Source organism: Pongo abelii, chromosome 10 (genome assembly GCF_028885655.2).
Source record: "Pongo abelii isolate AG06213 chromosome 10, NHGRI_mPonAbe1-v2.0_pri, whole genome shotgun sequence".
In the NCBI taxonomy this organism is placed as follows: domain Eukaryota; kingdom Metazoa; phylum Chordata; class Mammalia; order Primates; family Hominidae; genus Pongo; species Pongo abelii.
The window spans coordinates 62,377,506-62,404,381 of NC_071995.2; the positions used below are offsets into that span (position 1 = coordinate 62,377,506).

At 40.0% G+C, this 26,876-nt stretch overlaps 2 protein-coding genes and 1 long non-coding RNA gene across 7 annotated transcripts in view; 2 read left to right on the plus strand and 1 right to left on the minus strand.

Moving 5' to 3' along the window:
- XPOT (exportin for tRNA) overlaps nucleotides 1-21,988 on the plus strand; it is a 44,267-nt gene extending 22,279 nt beyond the window's left edge. Inside the window, 10 exon segments of one of the 2 annotated variants that reach the window (NM_001132357.1) lie at nucleotides 1,211-1,280; nucleotides 3,219-3,457; nucleotides 4,694-4,979; nucleotides 6,623-6,812; nucleotides 7,725-7,841; nucleotides 8,014-8,129; nucleotides 8,856-8,903; nucleotides 12,466-12,537; nucleotides 18,364-18,420; nucleotides 21,403-21,986. In NM_001132357.1, coding sequence (NP_001125829.1) covers nucleotides 1,211-1,280; nucleotides 3,219-3,457; nucleotides 4,694-4,979; nucleotides 6,623-6,812; nucleotides 7,725-7,841; nucleotides 8,014-8,129; nucleotides 8,856-8,903; nucleotides 12,466-12,537; nucleotides 18,364-18,420; nucleotides 21,403-21,429 — 1,222 coding nt within the window. In that variant the 3' untranslated portion in view covers nucleotides 21,430-21,986. 2 annotated transcript variants of the gene reach the window in all.
- Nucleotides 1-25,295, minus strand: part of LOC129049141 (uncharacterized) — a 37,659-nt gene extending 12,364 nt beyond the window's left edge. The window contains exon 1 of the long non-coding RNA XR_008511965.2: nucleotides 25,046-25,295. This is a non-coding gene — a long non-coding RNA (uncharacterized LOC129049141). The remainder of the gene's footprint in view (nucleotides 1-25,045) is intronic.
- Nucleotides 25,145-26,876, plus strand: part of TBK1 (TANK binding kinase 1) — a 50,178-nt gene continuing 48,446 nt past the window's right edge. For 2 of the 4 annotated variants that reach the window (XM_024256568.3, XM_063712181.1), the window contains exon 1: nucleotides 25,366-25,448. The gene's annotated coding sequence lies outside the window, so the exon portion shown is untranslated. Of the gene's footprint in view, nucleotides 25,449-26,876 lie in introns of all 4 variants that reach the window. The other 2 variants (XM_024256567.3, XM_054527355.2) reach the window with 2 other exon arrangements.

A 26,876-nucleotide genomic window follows, 5' to 3' on the forward strand; every position in this document is an offset into this window, starting at 1 on the left:
TAATCCCAGCTAACAGGAGGCTGAGGCAGCTTCTGGAGGAGGCTGAGGCAGGAGAATCACTTGAACCCAGGAGGCAAAATTTGCAGTGAGCAGAGATCGTGCCATTGCACTCCAGCCTGGGCGACAAGAGTGAAACTCTGTCTCAAAAAAATAAAATGAAGATGGAAATAAAAAAAAAAGTAGACATATAAATTATTTTCTAAGAGCCTATGGTAGATTTGGTTTTTCCTGTTCAAGTCAAGTCATGCTTTGTCAGGTCAGGTGGATGTCCCCCCGACCTTTTTTTTTTTTTTTTTCAGACGGAGTTTCGTTCTTGTTGCCCAGGCTGGAGTACAATGGCATGATCTTGACTCACTGCAACCTCTGCCTCCTGGGTTGAAGCGATTCTCCTGCCTCAGCCTACTGAGTAGCCAGGATTACAGGTGTCCATCACCATACCCGGCTAATTTTTTGTATTTTTAGTAGAGATGGGGCTTCACCATGTTGGTCAGGCTGGTCTTGAACTCCTGACCTGAGATGATCCACCCTCTTCAGCCTCCCAAAGTGCTGGTATTACAGGGCATGAGCCACCGCACCCAGCCCCCATTTTATGTTGCCACTTCCTTTCCTGCTCATCAGCCAAGTACTTAGTTCAATACTAAAAGTTTTCATTGTTTTTTGTTGTTATTTTTTTGAGACAGGGTCTCATGCTGTCACCTAGTCTGGAGTGTAGTGGCTGGATCCCAGTTCACTGCAACCTCAACCTCCTCAGGCTCAGGTGATCTTCCCACCTCAGCCCCCTGAGCACCTGGGACTACAGGTGTGTGACGATGGCCGGCTAATTTTTGTATTTTTTGTAGAATCGGTCTCACCACATTGCCCAGGCTGGTCTCAAATTCTTCAGCTCAGTCTTCCCACCTCGGCCTCCCAAAGTGTTGGGATTACAGAAATGAGCCACTGCACCTGGCCTGTATTATTCTTTACTAGTACCATTTTTTGGGAATGAAAACTACTCCTTATTAGGCTTATAAGATTGTAAGTCATTTTGACAATCTTATCACTAAATAGCAGATAAAGGTAATTTTTAAAAATTAACCATAGCTAGTCTTAATCAGAAGTGACTAGCCTACAACTGAACTTTTTTTTAGTTCTGTCTTAAAGGGGGAATTTGGTATTTTAGCACTGTTTTGAGCACTGTTATTAATTGTGATTTCCTTTTTCTATTTTTCAGTAAGCAAATGAATCCTTTCATTGAGGATATTTTGAATAGAATACAAGATTTATTAGAGCTTTCTCCACCTGTAAGTATCTGTCTCTTTAAGATATTTTACCCAGAATTCATTGAAGCCACACATGCCATTAGCCTTGCCTTTGTGGGCATTTAAAAAAAAAACTGGTGGTGGAGGGAAGTGTATGTGCAAAGATTAGTTCTATTTACCAAAATTCTGTTGACATAGTAAACAAAACATAGTAATAGGAATCAAGAGTTGACAATCAATTTGGCAGCATGGGGTATGTTGTTAAAATGTTGAAGCATTTTATGAAGAAGAAAAAAATTCATTAAAGATGAGCTTGCTGTTAAGTTAAAATGAAAAGTATATTAAAAATTTTAAAAGCCGAAAGAAAATAAAAATTAAGAAAAAAATTCAACTTCTAAATTATTCTGTTTAATCCTATAATTGTATTAGCCATTTTTAGCAGCTGCTACTGGTAGAGCGAAGGTTTTCCCTGTCATTTCAGCTTAGGGTAAAAAAAAAAAAAATTAAGTGCTAATCAATCTGAATATTTTGGTGTTGGAATTGGGCCATAATCCCAACTGTTAAAATCCTGAAATCCTAAAAACCACAATTCCAAAAGATCAAAATCTTAAAAATATAATCCTGGAAAAAGTAATTTTAAAAAATTATTTGAAAGATATTGCTTTACATTTTTAAAAGGGAATGTATTTGAGAAACATGTAAAAACATGACAGCACTTCATAGGCCACTTTACACAATAAAATAGGCAATAATAACATGCTTTTGTAAGCATAAACAGTTATAAAAATGACAGTTACATGTGTAAAACAGGAGCAGACAAACTGTATTCATAAATCAGAAAGCATTTAAAATGTGTAAGTGCATATCACTATGGTTAGTAATTGTGTGCCATTCTGCTTTATAACTGCGCTCATCTGAAGTAACCATGACAGACAACCTAAGTCTTGAGGAAATTGATAAAAAACGGCAATGGGTCACTACAACATATGCAGTCACCCAAAGAACTGAGATCACAAGAAATTTTATGTTTCACAGATGTAGATGTACAGAACGGACCTTTCTTGTGTACATGCAGTGTTTACACACACAGTTAATGCTGTGTGTAATGTACTTTTGCAGAGTCAAATTTCTGATGTTCAAGGCAGCAGAAGAAAAGTCTATCCAGCTTTCAGAGAGAGACTAATTCGCCTTATGTATTTGTTCTCTCAGAGCCCCTGGTCAATTGGATGGTGCCCGCCAACACTGAGGGCAGGTCTTCCCCACCTAGTCTACTTGGACTAATCTTTCTTGGAAACACCCTCACAGACACATGCAAAATAATGCTTTACTGTGTATTGTTACTTAATTATTTAAAAGAAGTGTAGCACTCTAGTACTTTTTTTTTTTTTTTTTTTTGAGACAGAGTCTTGGCTCTGTCGCCCAGACTGGAATGCAGTGGCATGGTCTTGGCTCACTACAACTCCACCTATCAGGTTCAAGCAGTTCTCCTGCCTCAGCCTCCCGAGTAGCTGGGACTACAGGTGTGCCACCACACCAGTTAATTTTTGTATTTTTAGTAGAGACAGGGTTTCACCATGTTGGCCAGGCTGGTCACGAACTCCTGACCTCAGGTGATCCACCCACCTCGGCCTCCCAAAGTGCTAGGATTATAGGCATGAACCACCACATGCAGCCTAGCCTCATAACAATCTTATAAATAAGATCTTTACAAAAGAAAACAAGTTAGAAAGCTAACTTTAATAATTATCTTACATGATCATTTATAGAGTCTTGTCAGGGCTGGAATTAGAACCATGATCTGTTGACCTCTAATTTAGTTTTCTTTTCATTCTATGGTCCTGGGAGAAAATTTGTCTTTATAAGTATTTGATATATGAGTTGGTGTGATAGATTACATTTCCTGTTCATAATGCACTTTTTCTCATTAAATGAGGGGAACTCAAAAAATAAAAGCTTTAATAAGACTGAATTTCATTCTAGGAGAATGGCCACCAGTCCTTACTGAGCAGCGATGATCAACTTTTTATTTATGAGACAGCTGGAGTGCTGATTGTTAATAGTGAATACCCGGCAGAAAGGAAACAAGCCTTAATGAGGAATCTGTTGACTCCACTAATGGAGAAGTTTAAAATTCTGTTAGAAAAGTTGATGCTGGCACAAGATGAAGAAAGGCAAGCCTCTCTAGCAGACTGTCTCAACCATGCTGTTGGATTTGCAAGGTAAGCGTGATCACAGTTAAAATTATAAAGTCCATGTATCTACACAGACAGAACCATTTGTTTGGTGGGCACACACATGTGTGTTTCCACAGTTGGATAATCCAGAGAATTGTCTAAATCTTTGTCCTCCACATCCAGTCAGTTAGATTTAGTTGAAGAAGGGGATAGGTTACATACCATTTACATTTTTGCCTTGACAACTGTAAATCTTTAACTCCTCTGACTTCTTTGGTATAAATGGGTTGTGTGTTTAAGAGGATCAGCTGAAGTGTTAATATACCAAATATATATTGGGACAGGACATCTTTGGTTAGTCTTGGTTACCTTAAAGAGAAGAGCGTGAGGTTTCTCTTCAGTTGTATTGTGTCCTGAAGATCAGCCAAGCAGCTGTTTTTTCCCCCTCTACCCATACTTTTTGTCGACAAACAACAGCATGAAAGTTGTAAAGATTGCTAATTAGAAGTTAAATTGTTCTATATTTAAGAACAAGAGCTAGATATTAGAGAGGTTGTATAAAGAATTCTGAAGATGGTTTTCTAAATTTAAATGGGTAGTTTGCAGGTTACCTAGTACAGGCCTAGTCATAATAAGTGGATTTATGTTCTCTTTTCTGTCCACTTTGTCAATAGGATTTTTCTTTTTTTTGGGAGACACAGTCTCGCTTTGTCACTCAGGCTGGAGTGCAGTGTTGTGATCTCAGCTCACTGCAACCTCCGCCTCCCAGGCTCAAGCAATTCTTGTGCCTGAGCCTCCAAGTAGCTGGGATTGCAGGCATGTGCCACCACACCCAGCTAATTTTTCTATTTTTAGTAAAAACGGGTTTTCACCATGTTGTCCAGACTGGTCTTGAACTCCTGGCCTCAAGTGATTTGCCTGCCTCAGCCTCCCAAGCCTCAGCCTCCCAAAGTGGTGGAACTAGAAGCATGAGCCACAATACCCAGCCCAGTCAATAGGATTTTAATAAAACATTTAGGTAGACTCACATTAGAAGGATTATATTAACTACATGTCATTCATTTAAGTTAATTTGAGCTCTTTTGTTCTGGAAAGATCATTGGAAGCAGTAGTTTACAAATAGCTATATTAGCTAAAGATGGAAGTAATTGTGATGTGGAAAATAAAGGTCTGGTTATTTAGTTTTGTTAATTTGTAATTTGTTGTGCCTTGCTTTTGAATACTCCATAACACTTTTAAAGAATAAAGTTGCATCTGATTGCCTGATTTTTGCTTATATAGTCGAACCAGTAAAGCTTTCAGCAACAAACAGACTGTGAAACAATGTGGCTGTTCCGAAGTTTATCTGGACTGTTTACAGACATTCTTGCCAGCCCTCAGTTGTCCCTTACAAAAGGATATTCTCAGAAGTGGAGTCCGTACTTTCCTTCATCGAATGATTATTTGCCTGGAGGAAGAAGTTCTTCCGTTCATTCCATCTGCTTCAGAACATATGCTCAAAGATTGTGAAGCAAAAGATCTCCAGGAGTTCATTCCTCTTATCAACCAGATTACGGCCAAATTCAAGGTACTGCAGACCTTCAGAGCTCTGAAAATCTCTTGAAGATCAGATGTATTTATCTTCAGACATGTTTCGGATTTTGCCCTTGGGTTTCTTTTTTTTTGCTTTTAATGAATTACTTAAGAGCCTCATGGATCATATGTATTTTTATCATCTGTAGTGTCTGGCACATTGCCTGATACGTAGGTCATGCTTAATAGATGTTTGAATATAAACAGACCCTAACCGCTTTGTGTAGCAAAAGAAAACTAGTCTGCTGTTTTAGAAGAGCATATAAAACCAGTACACTGAGTACTAAATGTCTAAAGAAATAAGCACCATAATTTGGGTACCCAAGTAAGAGTTAAGAGTAATTCAATGTATTAAAGTCAGTTTCCTGTAGGACATTTAAGCTGGCTAATAAAAGTGGTTAATACTTACATAGTACTTCTTTTTTCCTTTTTTCTTTTTTCTTTTTTTTAAATGGAGACAGTCTCACTCTGTCACATAGGCTGGAGTGCAGTGGCACGGTCACAACTCACTGCAACCTCCACCTCCCAGGTTCAAGCAATTCTTGTGCCTCAGCCTCCTGAGTAGCTGGAACTATAGGTGCATGCACCACACCAGGCTAATATTTTGTACTTTTAGTAGAGACAGCGTTTCCCCATGTTGGCCAGGCTAATCTCGAACTCCTGATGTCTCAAGTGATCCTCCTGCCTCGGCCTCCATAAGTGCTAGGATTACAGGCATAAGCCACCACACCTGGCCACTTACGTAGTACTTTCTATGTTCAAAATCTGTTCTAAGCATTTTTTGTACATTTACTCATTTGATCTTCACACCCACCCTAGAAGACAGGGATTTTATGTTATAGTTGAGGAAACTGAGGCATGGAGAAGTTAAGGGATTTGCCCAAGAGTTCATAAAACTCAAGAGTTCATTTGTAAGCAAGTATTGAGAACATGCTATTAAACAATGTTTTTTACCTTTGTTCAAAAAAAAGAAAAACCCTAAGAGTTTAATCATATAAACTGATTTGTAGTTTAGCAAAACAATTCATTTTTTGAGAATTTAATTTTGAAAATATTCCATGGCAATATTGTGAAATATGTCTGACTATTATTTTAACCTAAATCTCAAACTGTAGGAAAGGGTTTAAATTTAATGATCTTGAGTCTTTTAGTAATATTGTTTAAGGTGTTTTTCCCCCTCTTGAAATGGAATCTTGCTCTGTTGCCCAGGCTGGAGTGCAGTGGTACGATCCTGACTCACTGCAACCTCCACCTCTCAGGTTTAAGCAGTTCCCCTGCGTCAGCCTCCTGAGTAGCTTGGACTGGTACTACAGGCGTGTGCCACTACACCCAGCTAATTTTTGTATTTTTAGTAGAGATGGGGTTTCACCATGTTGGGCAGACTGGCCTTGAACTCCTGACCTCAGGTGATTCACCCGCCTTAGCCTCCCAAAGTGCTGGGATTACAGGTGTGAGCCACTGCGTCTGGCCTAGTAATGTTTATGTTATATAGATTTTATCTTAAAATTGATATTTGCTAACTGAATTATGTACGCATGCATCCTAAATAGAAAAGAAAGGCTTTATGTGAAATAGTTTTTTATAAGTTGTATATTAATATTGTTACTAATTTCCGAAGTAATGATTGTTTATCTTCAGATACAGGTATCCCCGTTTTTACAACAGATGTTCATGCCCCTGCTTCATGCAATTTTTGAAGTGCTGCTCCGGCCAGCAGAAGAAAATGACCAGTCTGCTGCTTTAGAGAAGCAGATGTTGCGGAGGAGTTACTTTGCTTTCCTGCAAACAGTCACAGGCAGTGGGATGAGCGAAGTTATAGCAAATCAAGGTGGGGACACATGCCATATCTAATTTGTCTGCTTAAGTCTGTGTCACTGTTGTACATCTATATGACCAAGAGCAAACTGAAGTAAATACAGAAATTTTGAAGTTTGCTATCCCATGGGAAGACAGTTTATTGTTTTCAGGGTGGGAATCGATCGCTTTTATGTAAAGCACCTAAAATTAATTTGTATTCTGTTCCTTTTTCTTTCTGCAATATTTTTTTAATTTGGTTCTTTAGCAATATAAATAACATGGTTACTTACCAGAATTGACCTGACAATTGAGTCTTTATGGCAAAATTGCCATTTTGAAATATAAAATAAATGGAGCTGTACAGATTTGTGTAGAGAATTCTGTATAGGAAATTTAGGGAACAAGATACCAGGGGCAAACTGATTTTTCATTGTTTTATTTTTTAATTTAATTTGATTTGATTTGATTTGTGAGATACGGTCTCACTCTGTTGCCCAGGCTGGAGTGCAGTGGTGTCATCACGACTCATTGCAACGTCCACCTCCTGGGCTATCCTCCCATCTCTACCTCCTGAGTAGCCAGGACCATTGGCAGTTGCCACAATGCTGGGCTTATTTTTTGTAGAGATGGGATCTCACCATGTTGCCCAGGCTGGTCAAACTCCTGGGCTCAAGCAATCTTCCTCGGCCTTGCAAAGTGCTGGAATTATAGACAGGAGCCACCGTGCCCAGCTGATTTTTCAGTGTTTAATGTTTAAACTTTAGGTGCCCAGTTAATAAAAATCAAGGGATTTGGGCAACTCTGTAAATGCTTTTTTCCCCCTTCATTTTTCCCATTCCACCTGTAAATGATTTTTGACTTGCTAATGTATATGAAAAGAGAACTTCAGGTTGCTTTCCTAGTTAATTTTGGAAATCGTTTAAACTAAAGTTTTTCTCCTCAGGTGCAGAGAATGTAGAAAGAGTGTTGGTTACTGTTATCCAAGGAGCAGTTGAATATCCAGATCCAATTGCCCAGAAAACATGTTTTATCATCCTCTCAAAGTTGGTAGAACTCTGGGGTAAGATAATTTTATTTCTTTACCTTCATTTCCCAAACTCTTCCATAAAACTCTTAGACATGAAATGGAACGTAGCCCTAACAGAGAGAGAAACTGGGAGTTGGTTTTCCCTGGTGATGAATTAATTGACTTACTTTTATATATAAGATGAAAATTTGAATTCTCTTGACAGGAGGTAAAGATGGACCAGTGGGATTTGCTGATTTTGTTTATAAGCACATTGTCCCCGCATGTTTCCTAGCACCTTTAAAACAAACCTTTGACCTGGCAGATGCACAAACAGTATTGGTAAGCACCTAGGAATCTTTGTTTACCTTGTGTAGCTCTCATATATTCCCAATTTCTTCTTTAATGCCAGGTTGATTATATTATGTTTCATTGATTTTTTTTTTTAATTTAGTGATTTCAGATCAGGGTTCTTTTTTTAAAGATTTATGATACCTTCTGGAGTTTTTATGAATTCTTATTGAATCCCAGTGCTACTGCTGAATTTTACAAATTCTACTCCTTCAACTTTAACACCTGACTTTTTCTAGGACCGTGAAAGGGCATATGTGACAAACATTCTTTCCAGCTTGAGTATTAGTTTCCGACTACTACTTTAATTCTAAAACTTGTACCTAGTGGTTTTCCCTAATCATTAAGAGCATGAAATGGCAACTTGATCCTCCTTGTATGATAGTTTCCCAAAATCTAATTTTCACAATACTTAATGTCAATTTCCGCTTTCTCACTTTCCCACAACCTGGTAAAAGCCAGATTTCATAATTGTAATTTACTACGTTAAAGCAACAGTTTGTATTTTTCTGTTTTCTTTCTTTTTTTACTTCAACCCACTTAGTCCACCTGCCTGTTACCTTTCCTTCCTCTATCCCTTCTCTGGAGTTAAATATTTCTCTGGAAATATTTATTTGAATTTGAATTTCCCTGGCAGTGGCCAGGGTAGTAAAGAGAAGAGCTGGATCACTAAACAAGAATTGAATACATAGAAATTCTTAAACTTGTTTTTCACAGGCTTTATCTGAGTGTGCAGTGACACTGAAAACAATTCATCTCAAACGGGTAAGCCTTTTAGTCCATGCCCCTTCATTTTCATCTCACATGTGGTATTATTATCTTGTTCTTGAAAGATGTATCTTGTGTAAAATTTAACTTTTGTTTTGACTTTTTGGATGTAGGGAAAGGGGATGAATGAAAGTAGCAGTATCCATTTATTGTCCTTCATGTTTTGGGTAACATGTTTTGGTTTGACTAAGGATGTGAAAAATCTTAGCCAGAATTTCAAAATTCAGTTTTCACGATCTTGTAGGCTTCTTCACTACCAGATTTTTTATTTTATTTTTATTTTTATTTATTTTTTTGAGACTGAGTTTTGCTTTTGTTGCCCAGGCTGGAGGGCAGTGTCATGATCTCGGCTCACTGAGACCTCTGCCTCCCAGATTCAAGCAATTCTCCTGCCTCAGCCTCCTGAGTAGCTGGAATTACAGGCACCCGCCACCATGCCCGGCTAATTTTTATATTGTTAGTAGAAACAGGGTTTCACCATGTTGGCCAGGGTGGTCTCGAACTCCTGACCTCAAGTGATCCGCCTGCCTTGGCCTCCCAAAGTGCTGGGATTACAGGCGTGAGCCACTGCGCCCGGCCTATTTTTTATTTATTTACAGGGTCTCACTTTGTCACTCAGGTTGGAATGCAATGGTACAATCTGGGGTCACTGCAACCTCCACCTCCTGGAGGCTCAACCGATCTTCCCATCTCAGTCTCCAGAGTAGCTGGGACCACACAGGTGCATGCTACCACACCCGGCTAATTTTTATATTTCTTGTAGAGACGGGGTTTCACCATGTTGGCCAGGCTGGTATTGAACTCCTGACCTCAAGTTGATCTGCCCACCATGGCATCCAAAAGTGCTGAGATTATAGGCGTGAGCCACTGTGCCCAGCCTTAGTTATTTTTTTAATATATATTTTACTTTATTTTTTGTGGTAGGTTCTCCCTGTGTTACCCAGGCTGGAGTGCAGTGGCATGATCTCAGCTCATTGCAGACCCCACCTCCCAGGCTCAAGTACTCTTCCCACTTCAGCCTCCTGAATAGCTGGGAGTACAGGCGCACGCCACCACACCTGGCTAATTTTTGCGGTTTTTATAGAGACCAGGTCTCACCATTGTGCCTAGACTGGTCTTGAACTCCTGGGCTCAAACATTTCTCCTGCCTTGGCTTCCCAAAATGCTGGTATTACACCATGCCCAGCTGATTCTGGGTATTTGTAAATAACTGGAATTGGTTGCCAACATTTAAAAATCTCAGATACTTTTTTTTAACCAAAAATTCTTCCCTCCAGCCTCTCTCAAAGCCATAGAATGCCAGCACAGGACTGTTATTGCCACATAGCTACAGCCAGCTAAAGAGCAGTAGTTGCCCTCACCCCCTAAAAAGAACATGAGCTTTTGCTTAGTGGTCTCCATTCAGCTGTGCACCCATTTGAATTTGATTTTTTGATTCTGATAGAGACTTGAAGTGTTTTCAATTCAGCAGCATTTCTTCTATACTTGCTACCTGCTAGGGTGGGGTAGGTATGTGTTTAGGGACAGCAGGGGAACTGTATAAAGGTAAATAAAGCATCCCCCGATACTCGGGAGCTCAGAATCAAGGGAGACCAACACATAAAAAACTCCAGTGGGTTAAGTACTTTAGTGGAGATACATAAAATATTGTGGAACTAAAGCTGAATGGGCAGTTTTGCCTGAGGGGGCAATCTAAGCAAGCTATAGGAAAGAGGTGATATTTTTGATGGCCCTTAAATGTAGATGGATGGGACTAATAGGGAGCTGGCATTCTGGGCAAAGTTAAGTAGGTGTACAAAGACAGATTAGATTAGATGTCGCATGGTAGGTTTGGTGGGAAGTTATAGACTTACTTCTGTTTAGCTAAAGTATAGAGGCAGAAGTGATAGCTAAAAAATAAGATGAGACTAGATAGATAAAAGCCTTGTGTTACATGTGTAAAGTCAGGAAGTCAGTAGGCAGTGGGTTTGTAATTTAGGAGGGAAAGTGTTTGGAACAATGGGTCTGAAGCAGTTAGGATTAAATACTGATTTTGGAGTCCTCAGTCAAAGTAAAGCCATAGGAATGACTGAGACTTTCTAAGACCAGAACAGAAAGAACTTTGGCTCAAGCAAGAGTCAACAGAAAGGTAGAAGTAGAACCAGATAGTCAGGTGTGGTGGTGCACGCCTGTAATCCCAACTACTTGGCAGGCTGAGGCACAAGAATCGCTTGAACCCAGGAAGTGAGGTTGCAGTGAGCTGAGATCGTGGCACTGCACTCCAGCCTGGGCAACCGAGCGAGACTGTCTCAAAAAACAAAAACAGAACAAAATGAAAAAGCAGAACCAGAGGTAGGAGCATTATGAAAAGATAAGGGAAGACAGTCTCAAGAGAGGAGATTGGATGGCATTGTTTGGATGCTAAACAGTCAAGGTGGATGTGGATGAAGGATGAAAGGAAACAGTAAGGATGGTATTTCTACTTCAGAAGTATTTGTTTTATCCATAGAAGTCTTAATTTAAACATACAGTATTGAGTCAAACAATATTATATTTTAAAGTGTTTTGCTTCAGAAAACAAAAAAAAGTTTTGCTTCCTTGTTCTTTTTTCTCATTCTTTTGACTGACTTGAGGTTTAAGTTTACTTTCCCTGATTCAAAACAAACAAAACTACACTCTTTTAAAGTGGTAACTGTGAGGTTACAAAGTGATGAACATTGCATAGGAAGCAAGCACAGATAGGGTAGACATAAGAAAAAGATCAGAAGGAAAGTAGGAGGGATCTGGGAAACAGTGCAGGGTTACTGCCTCTCAGTTACAGACAGGTTTCCTCTGATGGGTCATTAAACTGTGACCTAGATCCAAGGTGGAGGAGGAAACATAAATCCTTTGATTCAGAAGCACTAATGTTAAACAGGAATTCCAGGTGTTAGTGCAAGGAAGAGTACATCGAGGAGAGATACCTTGATTTTTTTTTTTTTGAGACAGAGTCTCGCTCTGTCGCCCAGGCTGGAGTGCAGTGGCATAATCTCGGCTCACTGCAGCCTACGCCTGCCAGGTTCAAGTGATTCTCCTACCTCAGCCTCCCGAGTAGCTGGGATTACAGGCATGCGCCATGACGCCCAGCTAATTTTTTTGTATTTTTGGTAGAAACAGGGTTTCGCCATGTTGGCCACACTGGTCTCGAACTCCTGACCTCAAGTGATCACCCATCTCCTCCTCCCAAAGTGCTGGGATTACAGGCATGAGCCACTGCACCTGGCCAAGAACCTTATTTTTCAGATGGAGAAACCGAGGCTCAGAGAGGTTAAGTAACTTGCCCAAGTGCAGCAAACCACCAGGGCACATGTATACCTATGTAACAAAACTGCACGTTCTACACATGTAACCCAGAACTTAAAGTATAATTTAAAAAAAAGTTGCCAGAGCCAGGCTTCAAACCAAGGCAGTCTGGCTCTCGAGTCTGTGTTCTTAAGCACAATACTATATTGCCTTTAAAGTGTACGTGTATTGTTCCAATTCTTTTTAAGCTTATTGATGTCAAGCAAGAAAATAGTTGTAAGTATCTTTTAATCTTCAGGGCCCAGAATGTGTTCAGTATCTTCAACAAGAATACCTGCCCTCCTTGCAAGTAGCTCCAGAAATCATTCAGGTAAGAGCTATTTCTTACCGTTGTGTAGGTGAGAGATCACAGTAGTAGCAGCCTTGCCTGTGACACTGTCGCTAGCAGAAATCAAAAATATTTTCATATTATATAAGTTGTTGCCAGTATCTCAAAATACTGTTTGTGCTTATCACCATTTTGAAATTATGAGTTACTAAGTAATATCACTACACCTTGTTACCCAATGAGTTAATAAGTCGTTACTGTTCTACCATACTTTAGTTTGATAACCATTATTCAGTATAATTGGCTTCTATCATAATCCTATGTATTATGTTTTATGCATTTTTTTAAAAAAACATTCTAAAGGAGCCTAATAGGCTTTTCCAGACTGCTGAAGGGGACCACAGCAGAGTTCTGAAGCTTTGTGCCAGGTAGTTCATTGTGTGTACACCAAGCTTATCAATGCTTAATCTGTAAATCTGAAACTATTTTAAGGAAAGTGTCTGGAAAGTTACCTTATACTTTTAAGAAGTCATTTGTATCATATTGTTTCTTGGCATATAATTTTCCAGATTTCTTGTCCAGTAGTACATGGAGTTAATGAAGTATCAAACTTGATTAAAACTAGAATTACAATCTCTTATGTAGATTCCGAAATTTGTTTCTTCATCAATAGTGTTTTTATTTTAAGAACACTTATATGAGATATACACCATCTTAACAATTTTTACGTGCACAACACAGTATTATTAATTATAGGGACAGTGATGTACCTATAAAATATAGGTGGATCTCTAGAACATATTCATCTTGCATAACTAAGACTATACCCATTGATTAGCAATTCCCATTTCCCACAGCCCCCATCTCCTGGAAACTACCATTCTACTCTCTGATTCTGTGAATTTGACTACTCTAGATACCTAATATAAGTGGAATCATACAGTTATCTCTCTTTTTGTGACTGGCTGTTTCACACAATGTCCTTTAGGTTCATCCATGTTGTTACATATGGCAGGATTTCCCAATTTTTTAAGGCTGAATAACAGCCATTGTATGTATATATCACATTTTCTTTATGCATTAATCCACTGATAGATTCATTTGGGCTATTTCACATTGTACATGCTACAGTTAACATGGCAGTGCTAATATGTCTTTGAGATGCTGATTCCAATTCTTTTAGATAAATACCCAGAAGTGGGATTGCTGGATTATATGGTAGTTCTATTTTTAATTTTTTGAAGAAACATCTTACTATTTTCTATAGTGGCTACACACCATTTTGCATTTCCATCAGTTGTGTAGCAGGGTTCCAATTTTTCCACAATCTCACCAACACTTGCTGTCTTTCGTTTTTTTGTAATAGCCATTCTAACAGGTGTGAGGTGATATCTCATTGTGGTTTTGATTTGCATTTCCCTTATGATTAGTGATGTTTGAGTGTTTTTTTCATACACCTGTTAACCATTTGTGTTTGGAGAAGTCTATTCAAGTCTTTACCCCATTTTCTAATCAAGTTATTAAGTTTTTTGCTATTGAATTAAAGGAGTTTTTTATATGTTAGAAATTAACCCCTTATCAGATAAATGGTTTGCAAATATTTTCTCCCATTCTTTAGCTATTCCAGAGGTTGCCTTTCTGCTCTGTTGATTGCTTACTTTATGGTGCAGAAGCTTCTTAATTCAGTGTAGCCCCACTAATGTAGCTTTTCATGGTATCAATGAAATCATTTCAGAGACCAGCATCTTGAAGCTTTTCTCCTATTTTTTTTCTAGTTTTGCAGTTTGGAGACTTATATAAAGTCTTTAATACATTGAGTTGATTTTTGTGTAAGATAAGGGTCTCGTTTTCTTTTGCACATAGATACCCAGCTTTACCAGCACCATTGCTGAAGAGATTATTGTTTCCCCACTGTGTATTCTTAGTACCTTTGTTGAAGATCAGTTGACTGTATGCAGGAGTTGATTTTCAAATTCTATTTTGTTCCATTGGTTTATATGTCTGTCTTAGAAGAGAGAGGGTCTCACTCTGTTGTCCAGACTCAAGTGCAGTGGCACCATCATAGCTCACAGCAACCACAAACTCCTGGACTCAAAGAATCCTTCTGCCTCTGCCTCCCAAGTAGCTAGGATATATGTCTGTCTTTTGCTAGTACCATACTGTTTTCACACTGTAATATTAAAATATATTTTGAAATCTGGAAGTGTGGTACATCCAGCTTTGCTCTTTCTCTGGATTGTTTTGGCTACTCAGGGCCTTTTGTGATTCCATGTAAATTCTAGTGTTGTTTTTTCTATTTCTATAAAATATGCTCTTGGAACTTTTATACGGATTGTCTTGAATCTGTACGTCACTTTGTTTTTTGTTTTTGGAATGATTAAGAAGCTTTTTAAAATTTTTTAAATTTATTTTTATTTTTTTGAGATGGAGTCTCGCTTTAGTGCCCAGGCTGGAGTGCAGAGGCACGATCTTGGCTCACTGCAAGCAACCTCCGCCTCCCAGGTTCAAGTGATTCTGGTGGCTCAGCTTCCTGAGTAGCTGGGATTACAGGCAGGCACCACCATGCCTAGCTAATTTTTGTTTTTGTTTTTTTTTTTAGTAGAGACCAGGCTGGTCTCAAACTCCTAACCTCAGTGATCTTCCAACCTTGGCCTCCTAAAGTCCCGGGATTACAGGCATGAGCCACCTTGCCTGGCCATTAAGAAGCATTTTGTTGACCTGATGGAACAGGGATATTCATTTAGCAGCTCAGTTTCAGGGAAAGAGTTTTCCCCTGTGTCATTTTACATAATGTGTAAAGTGGCGGGGCGGGGGGACCCTTTTATTGCAAAGACATTTCCAGAGTCGTCATCTTTTTCTTTCTTTTTTTTGAGACAGTCTTGCTCTGTCACCCAGGCTGGAGTGCAATGGCACAATCTCTGCTCACTGTAACCTCTGCTTCCCGGGTTCAAGCAATTCTCCAGCCTCAGCCTCCCAAGTAGTTAGGATTACAGGTGCCCACCACACACGCCTAATTTTTGTATTTTTAGTAGAGACCACGTTGGTCTCTACTAAAGACCAAGGTCTCTAGTAGAGACCACGTGGGGTCACCACGTTGGCCAGGCGGGTCTTGAACTCCTGACCTCAAGTGATCCGCCGGCCTTGGCCTCCCAAAGTGCTGGTATTACAGGCATGAGCCACCGCACCTGTCCAGAACCAGGGGCTTTTGTGTGACCAAGGTAACCCCATATCAATTACCCTAGCCCGTAGTGGCCTTGGACCTTACTGCTAGGCACTGGCTTTCAGTGTTGCTTTGTACTTCCCTGTCTTCTCCTTGGGTAATACCACTAGGCCCGGATAGGGCACCTGCCCTTTAACTTCACAGGTAGATTCCCATCAGAACTACTTGGAAGGCCAAAATGAGCTGGGTGAGAGAGCTACTTTTTCTCCTGCTCTCCTTTCTTGTGTCCTCATTCTTCCCCACGATTTTTTTGATGTGTTCCATGATCTCCTTATTCATCTTGATCTCTATATCCACCAGGACCTGCTCTTCATAATATAAATAGAATTGTAGGAAGGATAATGGTATTGTGTTCTTAAACATCATGATCTGCATCCAAGGGTTTTTTGTTTGTTTGTTTGAGATGGAGTCTTCCTCTAGTCTTGCTCTGTTGCCCAGGCTAGAGTGCAGTGGCGCGATCTCGGCTCATTGCAACCTCCGCCTCCTGGGTTCAAGCGATTCTCCTGCCTCAGCCTCCTGAGTAGCCGGGATTATAGGCGCCCGCCACTGCACCCAGCTAATTTTTGTATTTTTAGTAGAGACAGGGTTTCACCATCTTGGCCAGCAGGCTGGTCTCCAACTCCTGACCTCGTGATCCACCTACCTCGGCTTCCCAAAGTGCTGGGATTACAGGCGTGAGCCACCGTGCCCCATCCAAGGGTTTTTTTTTGTTTTTTTTTTTTTGGATTTGAGGTATGTTGAAAAATACAAATTTCCTGGCACTGTCACCCAGCTCCCCATGTGTGTTATAATTCACTGTTATGACCTTCACCAAGTCCCTGAACACTACTACATCACCCTGGTCTGGGTACTGCAGAAGGGTAAGGGCCCCTTCACAGGTGGTGGCAGTCAGACACCAAAGAGAGGTAAGAGAACAGCAGACACCACTTCTCGGCAGATTGCTTTGGGTAGCGAGGACTAAAATTAACAATATTAAGTCTTCAGTCCATGAACACAGCTGTCTTTCAATGGTGTTTTTTTGTTTTTTGTTTTTATTTTGAGACAGGGTCCTGACTCTGTCGCCCAGGCTAGTGTGCAGTGGTACGATCTTGGCTCACCGCAACCTCTGCCTCCCGGGTTCAAGCAATTCTTCCACCTCAACCTCCCAAGTAGCTGGGACTACAGGCGCATGCCACCACACCTGACTAATTTTTGTATTTTTGGCGGAGATAGGGTTCCACCATGTTGGCCAGGCTGGTCTTGAACTCCAGACCTCAAGTGATCCAGCCACTTTGACCTCCCAAAGTGCTGGGATTACAGGCATGAGCTACTGTGCCCAGCCTCAATGGTGTTTTTTTGAAGTTTTTATAATGCTGTTTTTTCAAAAATAAAGTAGGTCTCACGTGAGTTTAAAAAATGAGTTTAACTCATTTTTAATGAATTTGTGATCTTTTATTTCACAGTATACCACCTTTAACTTTAGAGATATTAATGACTTTCTTGGTTATCATTTGATATGTAAGTAAACTCATATTTTAATGAAAATAATAAATTACTATTCTTGTGATCTTAGTGCTCATCAAAAGTAGAACTTAGACCAGTCAGTTTACAGCTAATCTTCCAGATTGCTAAATGAAACAAAATTATTTTTCTATTTAGTAATTCATTATGAAAGATAAGGAACCTCAGTTTTCCCTTTTTCATATGCCTTATGTCTGACAACATATTTTGCAGAATATTCTCTATTAGAATTCTCTTTTCTTTTGGTCTAGCTCTGTTTGGTTATCCCTCTTACTAGATGAGAGCAGCCGTAGCAATGTAGTTTTTGTCCCATTCACTCCTCTCAGGCATGAATCCACCTTGTCTAGGAGAGCTATGTTCTCAAAAGTGAAAGCAGCCTGTTTGACAAGTACTAACATTTGAAAATGCTATAAACCTCTTGTGGTGAGATACTGTTTGAATTGATCTTGACAAGTTAAATACTATGAATTTGAAGCAACCTTAAATTCCTTTGACAGATAAATGGATAAACAAAATATGGTATATACATACAATAGAATATTAAGCCTGATTTATAAAATAATCCTGTCATATGCTATAATGTGGATGAACCTAGAGGACATTATACTAAATGAAATAAGGCAGTTATTAAAAGACAATGCTATATGATTCCATTTCTTTGAGATATCTAAAGTAGACTTACCAAAGCAGAAAGTGGTGGTTGCCAGGGGCTGGAGTAGGGGAAAATGGAGAGTTCTTCAGTTAAGAGGCAGAAAGCAAGCTTGTTTTGCAAGATGCAAAAGTTCTAGAAACCTGTTGTACAACAGTGTGCATGTAGTTAATGCTTACTGTACTGTACATGTAAAAGTGGTTAAGGTGATAAGTTTTAAGTGTTTTTAACTACAGCTTTTTAAAAAAAAAAAAGCTGGGCACAGTGACTTACGCCTGTAATTCCAGCTTCTTGGGAGGCAAAGGTGGGAGTGTCCCTTGAGCCTAGGAGTCGGAGGCTACAGTGAGCTATGATCACACCACTGTACTTCAGCCTAGATGACAGAGCAAGACCATCTCTTAAAAAAAAAAAAATTAAAAAAAAAAAACTGGATATGAATTACAATGGATTTAATATAAATACATTTGTTCTTTTTCTCCCTCTTTTCCCCACCCCACAGGAGTTTTGTCAAGCGCTTCAGCAGCCTGATGCTAAAGTTTTTAAAAATTACTTAAAGGTAGGTATTTGTGAAGCTCACATATCTTCATACAATTAGGTAATGTTTGAGAGCCAAGAGAGAATACATACCTGCAATTATAGATGTTTATGTGAAGTCCCTTTTAACTAAGCTCTTGAAAAAGCATAAGTTAGGTAAGCACACTGAATGTGTACACCTTTGAGTATATTGGTGAGAAAATGCCAGTTTTCTTTTACAGTTTCATGATGTAATTAAATAGAAACTGGAGGGATTAGGAGAATAAGAAATGTTCAAGAGCAGTTGTCCGAATTAAGTTGAAAAGAAGGGGCTACAAATATAAAAACAGAAGGATGAGATATTTGCTTATATCCTATTTTGAAACATTTGAACTGTAAAACAGACAAAAAGGAGAATCCTCAGATTTGGGCCATCAAGCCTCCTTTTACATTTATGAAATTACTGATTTTTTTTTTTTTTAACTCTGTAAATCAACAAAAAGTGTCACATGTTTATTTGGTATTCATAGTTATAATTAAGTTCATGAGATGAAACTGTCTTGGTCTTACCTAGGTAATCATTCATTTTATACATAATGACTGCTTTTTATGTACCAAGTACTACAGTAATGGCTGCAAATGCAACGATGAGTAATTTTCCCTCCCCATAAGGAGCTCATGATCTAGACATAAAGTTACAGTGTGCCAAGATGAATTATTTTTTATTATCTTCACTCAAATAATTTGAAGACAAAGCACTATATTAAATTCAGTAGCAGGTAACTTAGTGTATCACCTGGTTCTTTTGGCAAAGACATTCAGTAGAATTTGTAAGTCAAAGGGCTTTGCGCAGTAAATAATTTAAGTGTGCCATCCTTTGACTGTGGTTCTAACATCTTCCCTTGTCAGTTTTTTCTTAGTTGTAGTTTGTCAGCTTCAACATCTCAGAGAGTTTGTGTGGAAGAATATTGAGGGCTTGTTTTTGTTTATCATTGGGAACCCTCCCCTTCGCCATCCTCCCATAAAAAAGCAAAGTGCCTACAGGAGTAACCCCTGTTAAATAACCGATCAGTCAAACTGAATTTAAGGACTCAATCCTCACTATCTGTTAGAGGTGTCTGTAACAGTAGATCTAGGTACCCTGTAGAAGGCTTGTTCTCAAGATGTGGTTATTTATCTGCATAGCATTTATAAAAGTCTTCCTTCTGGGCCCAACTTCTCTTCAGTGATGACATTATCTTAGTGATCATAATTATCTCAGTGTTAGCATTGTTATTCTAGTTGGAAAAAATGAATTTCATTCTTTTGTGCTCACTCCTCCCTTCACATCTGATTGATCCTCAGATCTTGCAGATTCTTTCCTCATCTTCTCTCTCTTCTGCTCTGGTGTAGACTGATGTTATCTTCCTCTGATCTCTCTTCTCTTGTTCTAGCCAGGCTGATGTGTTTGAAAACTTCAAACTGTCCTTTATTCGCCTTCCTCATAACCTTCCTGAACAAATTCATGTTTCTCAGTTTGGCACTTAATTTTTTTTTTCATATTCTGACCTGAGACTACCTTTCTGTTTTTTCTGGCAGAAATGGTCTTTACTGTTCTTGTAGTTCTTCAAAAACCCTGCCTTACTAGCAGCCCAACTTCTGTATGAACTGTACCCATTTTTCTAAGTTTGCCTTAAGCACAGCCTCCTTGTAAGGTTTTCTTTTGCCTATATAGTGATCATTCTTTTCCCTGCACATAGTCAGTAGATTATCTATTAAATGAATCTCCTAGGTACTAGGGCACTATCAATACTGTTCTTGTCTGTATTAGTCCATTTTCATGCTGCTGATAAAGACGTACCCGAGACTGGGCAATTTACAAAATAGCTTTATTGGACTTACAGTTCCACATGGCAGGGGAGGCCTCACAATCATGTTGGAAGGCAAGGAGGAGCAGGTCACATCTTATGTGGATGGCAGCAGGCAAAGAGAGAGCTTGTGCAGGGAGACTCCCATTTTTAAAACCATCAGATCTTGTGAGACCCATTTACTATCAGGAAAACAACATGGGAAAGACCTGCCCCCATGATTCAATCATCTCCCACCTGGTCCTTCCCACAACACATAGGCATTATGGGAGCTACAAGATGAGATCTGCGTGGGGACACAGGGTCAAACCATATCATTGTCCTTACTGAAGAACACTGAATTATGTCTGGTGCTCACCTGACCTGCTATGGATGGCAGTGTGTAGTACTAGGCCATGCCTAGCACAGCCTCTAGCCAACTCCTTTGTAGTCTCAAATTTTGACTTGGAAGTACTTTTGAATCATCAAATAAATAGTAAATTCCTTACAGAGTTAGAACTGCTGTGTTTAGCTTTGACTTGTTTCCTCCTCAATATTTAATTTTTTTTTTTGAGACGGAGTTTCGCTGTTGTTGCCCAGGCTGGAGTGCAATGGCACGATCTTGGCTCACCACAACCTCTGCCTCCCAGGTTCAAGTGATTCTCCTGCCTCGGCCTCCCGAGTAGCTGGGATTACAGGCATGTGCCACCACACCTGGCTAATTTTTTCTATTTTGAGTAGAGACTGGGTTTCTCCATGTTGGTCAGGCTGATCTCAAACTCCCAACTTCAGGTGATCCGCCCGCCTCGGCCTCCCAAAGTGCTGGGATTACAGGCGTGAGCCACCGTGCCTGGCCTCAATATTTAATTTACCAGTGTTAATTTTGAAATAGTACCAATCAGTAAAAAGGTGTCAAGAGCTTGTTTTCTTCTGACCACTTGATTTCCATAGCATAGAGATAACACCATATTTTCACTACTTCCCCAGTTGGGTGATGTCAGCGTAAGTTATATCTACACTTATCAAATTATCCAGAACAGAAAGTTCTTAGCTTGGATTACATATGGATATATAAGGCATGCGAAATGTTCTAATGTTACAGAAGAACATTGCTAGCACTCAGATACTTGGAGCCATTCTTCAGGTGAAAGTGATATCTTCTGACATTAGTATTGATTGCATTAATACTTTATTTACAGGTGTTCTTCCAGAGAGCGAAGCCCTGAGGACTGGATTTCCCTGTGCCTACTTCATGATCATGAATTCCAGTTAATTTATAAAGAGGCGATTTTTGTGTGCCATTCATACTGGTCTTTTTCACGTTGTTTTGAGCTTATTGCAGTATATGTTTTGGGATTTTTCTGTAAAATGGGTGTAATTTTCCTAATACAGGTATGTAACAACAAAAGAAGTTGCCTGCATGCCGGTCCAAATTGTTCTGTATAAAGATGCTCTTAAAAGACACAAGTTATCCTAGAACCTTAATTCTTTTTTATTTGAAATTTTAAGTCAAGTCCTTTATAAAGACCGTAGCAGTGGAAAACAGTGTACTTTTTTAAAAATTGCTGAATATAGAATGTTTGAAAATTTTCTTTATGTGTGAAGACACATAAAGTATAGGGGAAGACAGCAATCAAAACTAACTTTTTGTAGATAGCCATTTCATTTCTTTAAACTGTTTCAATGCCAATATGTATTCTACAAAAGAGAATGGTTTTAGCCTCCAGTGTTATACTTTTTTTTATATATATATATAAAAAAATAAATTTTACGTAGTGAAATCTACCAAGTCTTTTCTGGAATTATTATAAATACTTTAGTTTTGTTTTCTCATCTTAATCTCTCCCTAATTTCCCATTTAAAGGTTTACAAATATGAGTGTGTGGATGCTTTAATTCATTTAACCTCACTCCTCAAAGGTAACATGCAACTTAGTTGTTATATGAGAGTCTTTTTTTTTTAAATGGACTAGAAAAAGCCTATGTGAATCTGTTGATAGAATTTAAAATTCCAGGCTGGGCGTGGTGGCTCACGACTGTAATCCCAGGACTTTGGGAGGCCAAGGCAGGTGGATCACTTGAGGTCAGGAGTTCGAGACTAGCCTGGCCAACATGGTGAAACCCCATCTCTACTAAAAATACAACAGTTAGCCAGGTGTGATGGTGCACGCTTGTAATCCCAGCTACTCAGGAGGCTGAGGCAGGAGAATCGCTTGAACCCAGAAGGCAGAGGTTGCAGTGAGCTGAGCTTGTGCCACTGCACACCAGCCTGGGGGAGAGAGTAAGACTCTCTCAAAAAAAAAAAGAATTTAAAATCCCAATTTATTTTCTAACTCTTTTATTGGATGTATTTAGAACACAGTATACCTATAGTATACCTATGTGTTTATTATGTTTGTAAATGGTAACTGACATTTAATTACTAGAAGTACTTACCCCTGCCTTCCTCCATTTTTTTTCATGGCTACTTGAGAAAAGCAAAAGGAAAAATAATAGTTATCAGTAGTATCACTGGAAAGAAGAGAGGAGGGACAAAACTGAGCAGCAGAATTCGTATAGACATTTACGTTTAAATTCTAAAAGCCCAATTGAGATGTTCAGGAAAGGTTTGTTTTGCCCTCTGGCCTCATGAATGGGTTTCAGAGGCCTATAAACTCTGTAAAATTCTATTCTAAATTTTGTACATTTATTTTGTTCCAGTTAATTCCAGAAGACATTTCAAACATTTTTCTTACATCATATAATAAAAATACTTAACTAAATTGACAGTTATAAAAATAAATCAGTGAAATGCACCTTATACTTTAATAAAAAATGTTTCAGAAATACATAAGTGAAAGCTGAGTGTTTCTTTGATAGGTTCCCCTGTACTATAGGAGTGATAATTGCAGCTATTGCAATAGTAGTAATTGTTAAACGGATACTAATGAATAGCATAGCATAGTGGGTAAGAGTTTATATAGCACAGGCTCTAGAATCAGATTAAGTAGGTTCAAATACCAGTTCTGCCAGTAACTGGTTTTAGAACTTTGGGCAAGTTAAATAATGTCTCCCAGCCTCAGTTTCCCTATTTGTAAAATGGGGGAAATAATGGTAGCTACCTCAAAACTCATTATGAATTCAATGAGTTAAACTTGAAAAGACTTATTACAGTAGTTGGCACATAAAGACTTGATAGTTTATATGGATGCTATCTCATATTAGCATATATGGAATTAATAGTGTATCACTATACTTTTTTTTTTTTGAATAGAGATCAGTCTGTCACCCAGGCTGGAGTGCAGTGGTGACATCATAGCTCACTGTAACTTCTCCCATACTCTACCAATCCTCCTGCCTCAGCATCCGGACTAGCTGTGATTACAGGTGTGCACCACCACACCCAGCTACTTTTTTTGGGGGGTAGAGACAGGGTCTCGCTGTGTTACCCAGTCTGGTCTCAAACTCCTGGCCTCAAGCAATCCTCCCACTGGCCTCACAATGTTGGGATTACAGGTATAAGCCACTGCACGTGGCCTTACTATGCTATCAATTCCATATATGGAAAGATGTTTTCCCTTTCAGAGCTCTTTAAAGCTCTGCAGAAGATTTACATGTGTTTATAGAGCTAAGAGAAATCAGGGCATGGAAATTGAGTGTGTAATAAAAATTAAACTCCTCATGTTATATAATCATGCATAACTTCTATCTTCATTCTCTGAAGTTGCCTAGAGCACCATCACAGCTAGGAAACTTCCATCATGAATTACCTTATTTCCAAAAGCAAGTACCCAAATAATTGTCTCAAGAGAGGAAGGACAAAACTGTTACAAGCTGAAATATTTGGGGATTTGTGTGACTTGACTAGGGAACCACAAGGTTTTATATAATGCCTGATTTAGCCCTGTGCCTAACAGTTTAAATCTTAATGCTAATGTTAATTGGTTCCCAGGTGGTTGACCTTATAAGAAAACATTGTGTGGTATTTTAATGTGGTAAACGTGAATGAAGGCCTGTGGCTCAGTTAATCACTCCCACAACTTTGAGCTGTGGGTTTTACTGGTGGAAGGAACTTGTCATTAGATATCAAAGAACTGAAATTAGTTGGAATTGTAAGCAGTGAATAGATGTGTTGTTAGAATGATTCCATCACTTATACATTGTTTAAAATGCTAATAAAGTAACTTGCTTTGTAAGAACTCATTAGAGTGGACTTTTGTTATCTCCATTGTGCATTTGATAAAACTGAGGCTTAGAGAGGTAACAAACTAGCTTTTAAGTCAGTAATTGGCAGCCGAGACAGCAACCCTAGGTCTGTTACATTCAAAAGCCTCTGAGCCACGCCGCATGACTTCCCATTCATTCGTGTTTGCTGTAGTACTACTCTGGGAAACACCATCTTCCTCTTCCCCTCCACTCAGAAATTTAGCCCTAGATTAGCAGCGGTCTCTGCTCCCTCATGTTGAGAAAGGCCTGTTTTGCTGTCCGTGGGCAGAAGGGACCCCTTCAGAAAGCTATTCCTTATGAGGAATAGCGGCTTGAGATTTTGACTGCACGAATATTGCAGGACCTAATTTTAGTATTTAAGTTTTAGTTCTTAAATTCTTAAGTTTAGAGTTAGATACTCCAATACGGCCGTTTTCCAAAATACCGAGAGGGAATTAAATGAACATATTTACATTTAAGAATTTAACGTCTTTCTGGGTGATGGGAAAATGAAAAAAAGAATGTAAAGTCTGAATTACTGCGAGACGATAATCTGGCTCCACTGCTGCCAAAGTGGGCCCTTAAAACATAGAATCCATCCCTCCCAGCTCTGCCGGCCGTCTGTGCCTGCCCCCCACGTGTCCCACGTTCTGCACACCTGCAAATCTTGGGATGTAATCCCTTGCTCAGCGTCGGTCCGCCCTACTGTCGGCCGGCGCTCGGGGTAGGGGCGGGATTTGCAGTTGCGGGAATCCCAATTACTGTGTTCGCTGCTCAGGGCTCCTCACTTCCCCTTTAGAGTAAAGGGCGAGGGCAACAGTGGACGGGGTGTGTCTCCAGATATCCCCCTCATTACCGTGGCCGCGGAAGCCGACTCGGCAGTTGCCGCCGCGGCTGTGGTGGCTACCGGACGGGCCATAGGCGTGCGCACGCGCACCCGCACCGGCGCGCCGGCCGTCGGTCACGTGGCCCCCGGCCAGGGCTTGCGAAGCCGGAAGTGTCCTGGGGCTCGAGGAGGCCGCGGGAGCCCGCCGGCGGTGGCGCGGCGGAGACCCGGCTGGGTAAGTGAGACGGCCGCGGGCTGAGGGGCCAAGGCGGCGCGGGGCGCGGTCGGTCAGGCCTGCGCCGCCCGGCGGGGAGCGCTCCCGCCCTCTGTGGGAGGCTGGGATGCTGAGTCAGAGCGGGAGCGGGGGCGGGCGCACCGAGAAGCCCAGCACGACCCGAGGCCAAGCCATCCAGGACTCCGGCTGCGTGGACACTGCCTCTGGGGTGTGTGTCAGGGGCGGCCGTAGCCGGTGGAATGGTCACGCGGGCCCTGTTCCCTGCATCCCCGCTCCTCGCCGCGCGGCCGGTCCTCGACCTGCATCCCGTCCGGCGGCTTTGGGCATTAAGAGGACGACTCCGTTACCGGGCCTGGGCCCTGGCTGCCCGGGGAGGCAGGGGCACCTCTCCCTTGGAGTTAGACAAGCTGTTTTCTACCCTCTTTCCGTGCGTCGACACAACGGGCAGTTTTTAAATGCATTGATTTTTCAGAGGATTAAAAAGAGACGTTTCCTTAGAGTTTTAGTGATGTTCAGTTCGCAGAGGTTGACTCACACCGGAAACTAGAAGCATAAGATGTTTTAAATATATGCCGATGAAATACGAATTCCCAGACGTTTCCTTGCTCCTCGTCTACCTGGCTTATGGGTTTAATTTGTAATCTCTATCCCAGGAATTTTTAGTAGGTGGCCTCAAAACAACTCCCAAGTAATTGCCAAATGTATAACCAAAGACTGGTCTTTTCCACTATGAAACCCCCAGTGTATGAATCACATAGGGGTAGAGTTTAGAAATCCTGGAACTTTGTCCATAGGCCATGTCGTCAAACCTGTTTTCATCCCTCAACAAATAGTAACTTTCGTTTTGGACGGTATAAGGAAGTAGGCTGAAGACGGCATAATCAGCAACATACTTGTTGAGTGCCTGCTTATATGCTTGTCAAAAATTTGGGAAGATTTATATGGCAAGCACGTTGTGGGTGTGCTGAGTCATGTTTTAGCATGTTATTGTGGAGTTATTGGAAGATAGTTTCAAAAGACATTTCCCCTGACCACTATTGTGATTACTGTTAAATAGAAACCATAGTTTTGTGTCTGCATAGAGAACAGATATCTTAGCTGATAAATATTTTTCTTATTATCCTGAAGGTACATACGTATAGGTACCTAATGGTACTATTTGCCATTTACAGTTACATTGATTAGGGAAGGTTTTTCGTTAGATAGTTGAGACGTGTGTTATTGTATCGTGAGTGAAATGTAATGACTGACAAATGTATATTCCTTATTTGTGAAAAGGGAATCTTATTTTTATTGCTTATTTCCAATAGTCGTATATAAAGTTTATCTAAATTAGATGGGTAGTAAAATTATATACAAATATCCTGCTATATCAGTGATTGGTAAAATTGAGACCCCTGACCATTCTGCATATTCCTAACCCAACTT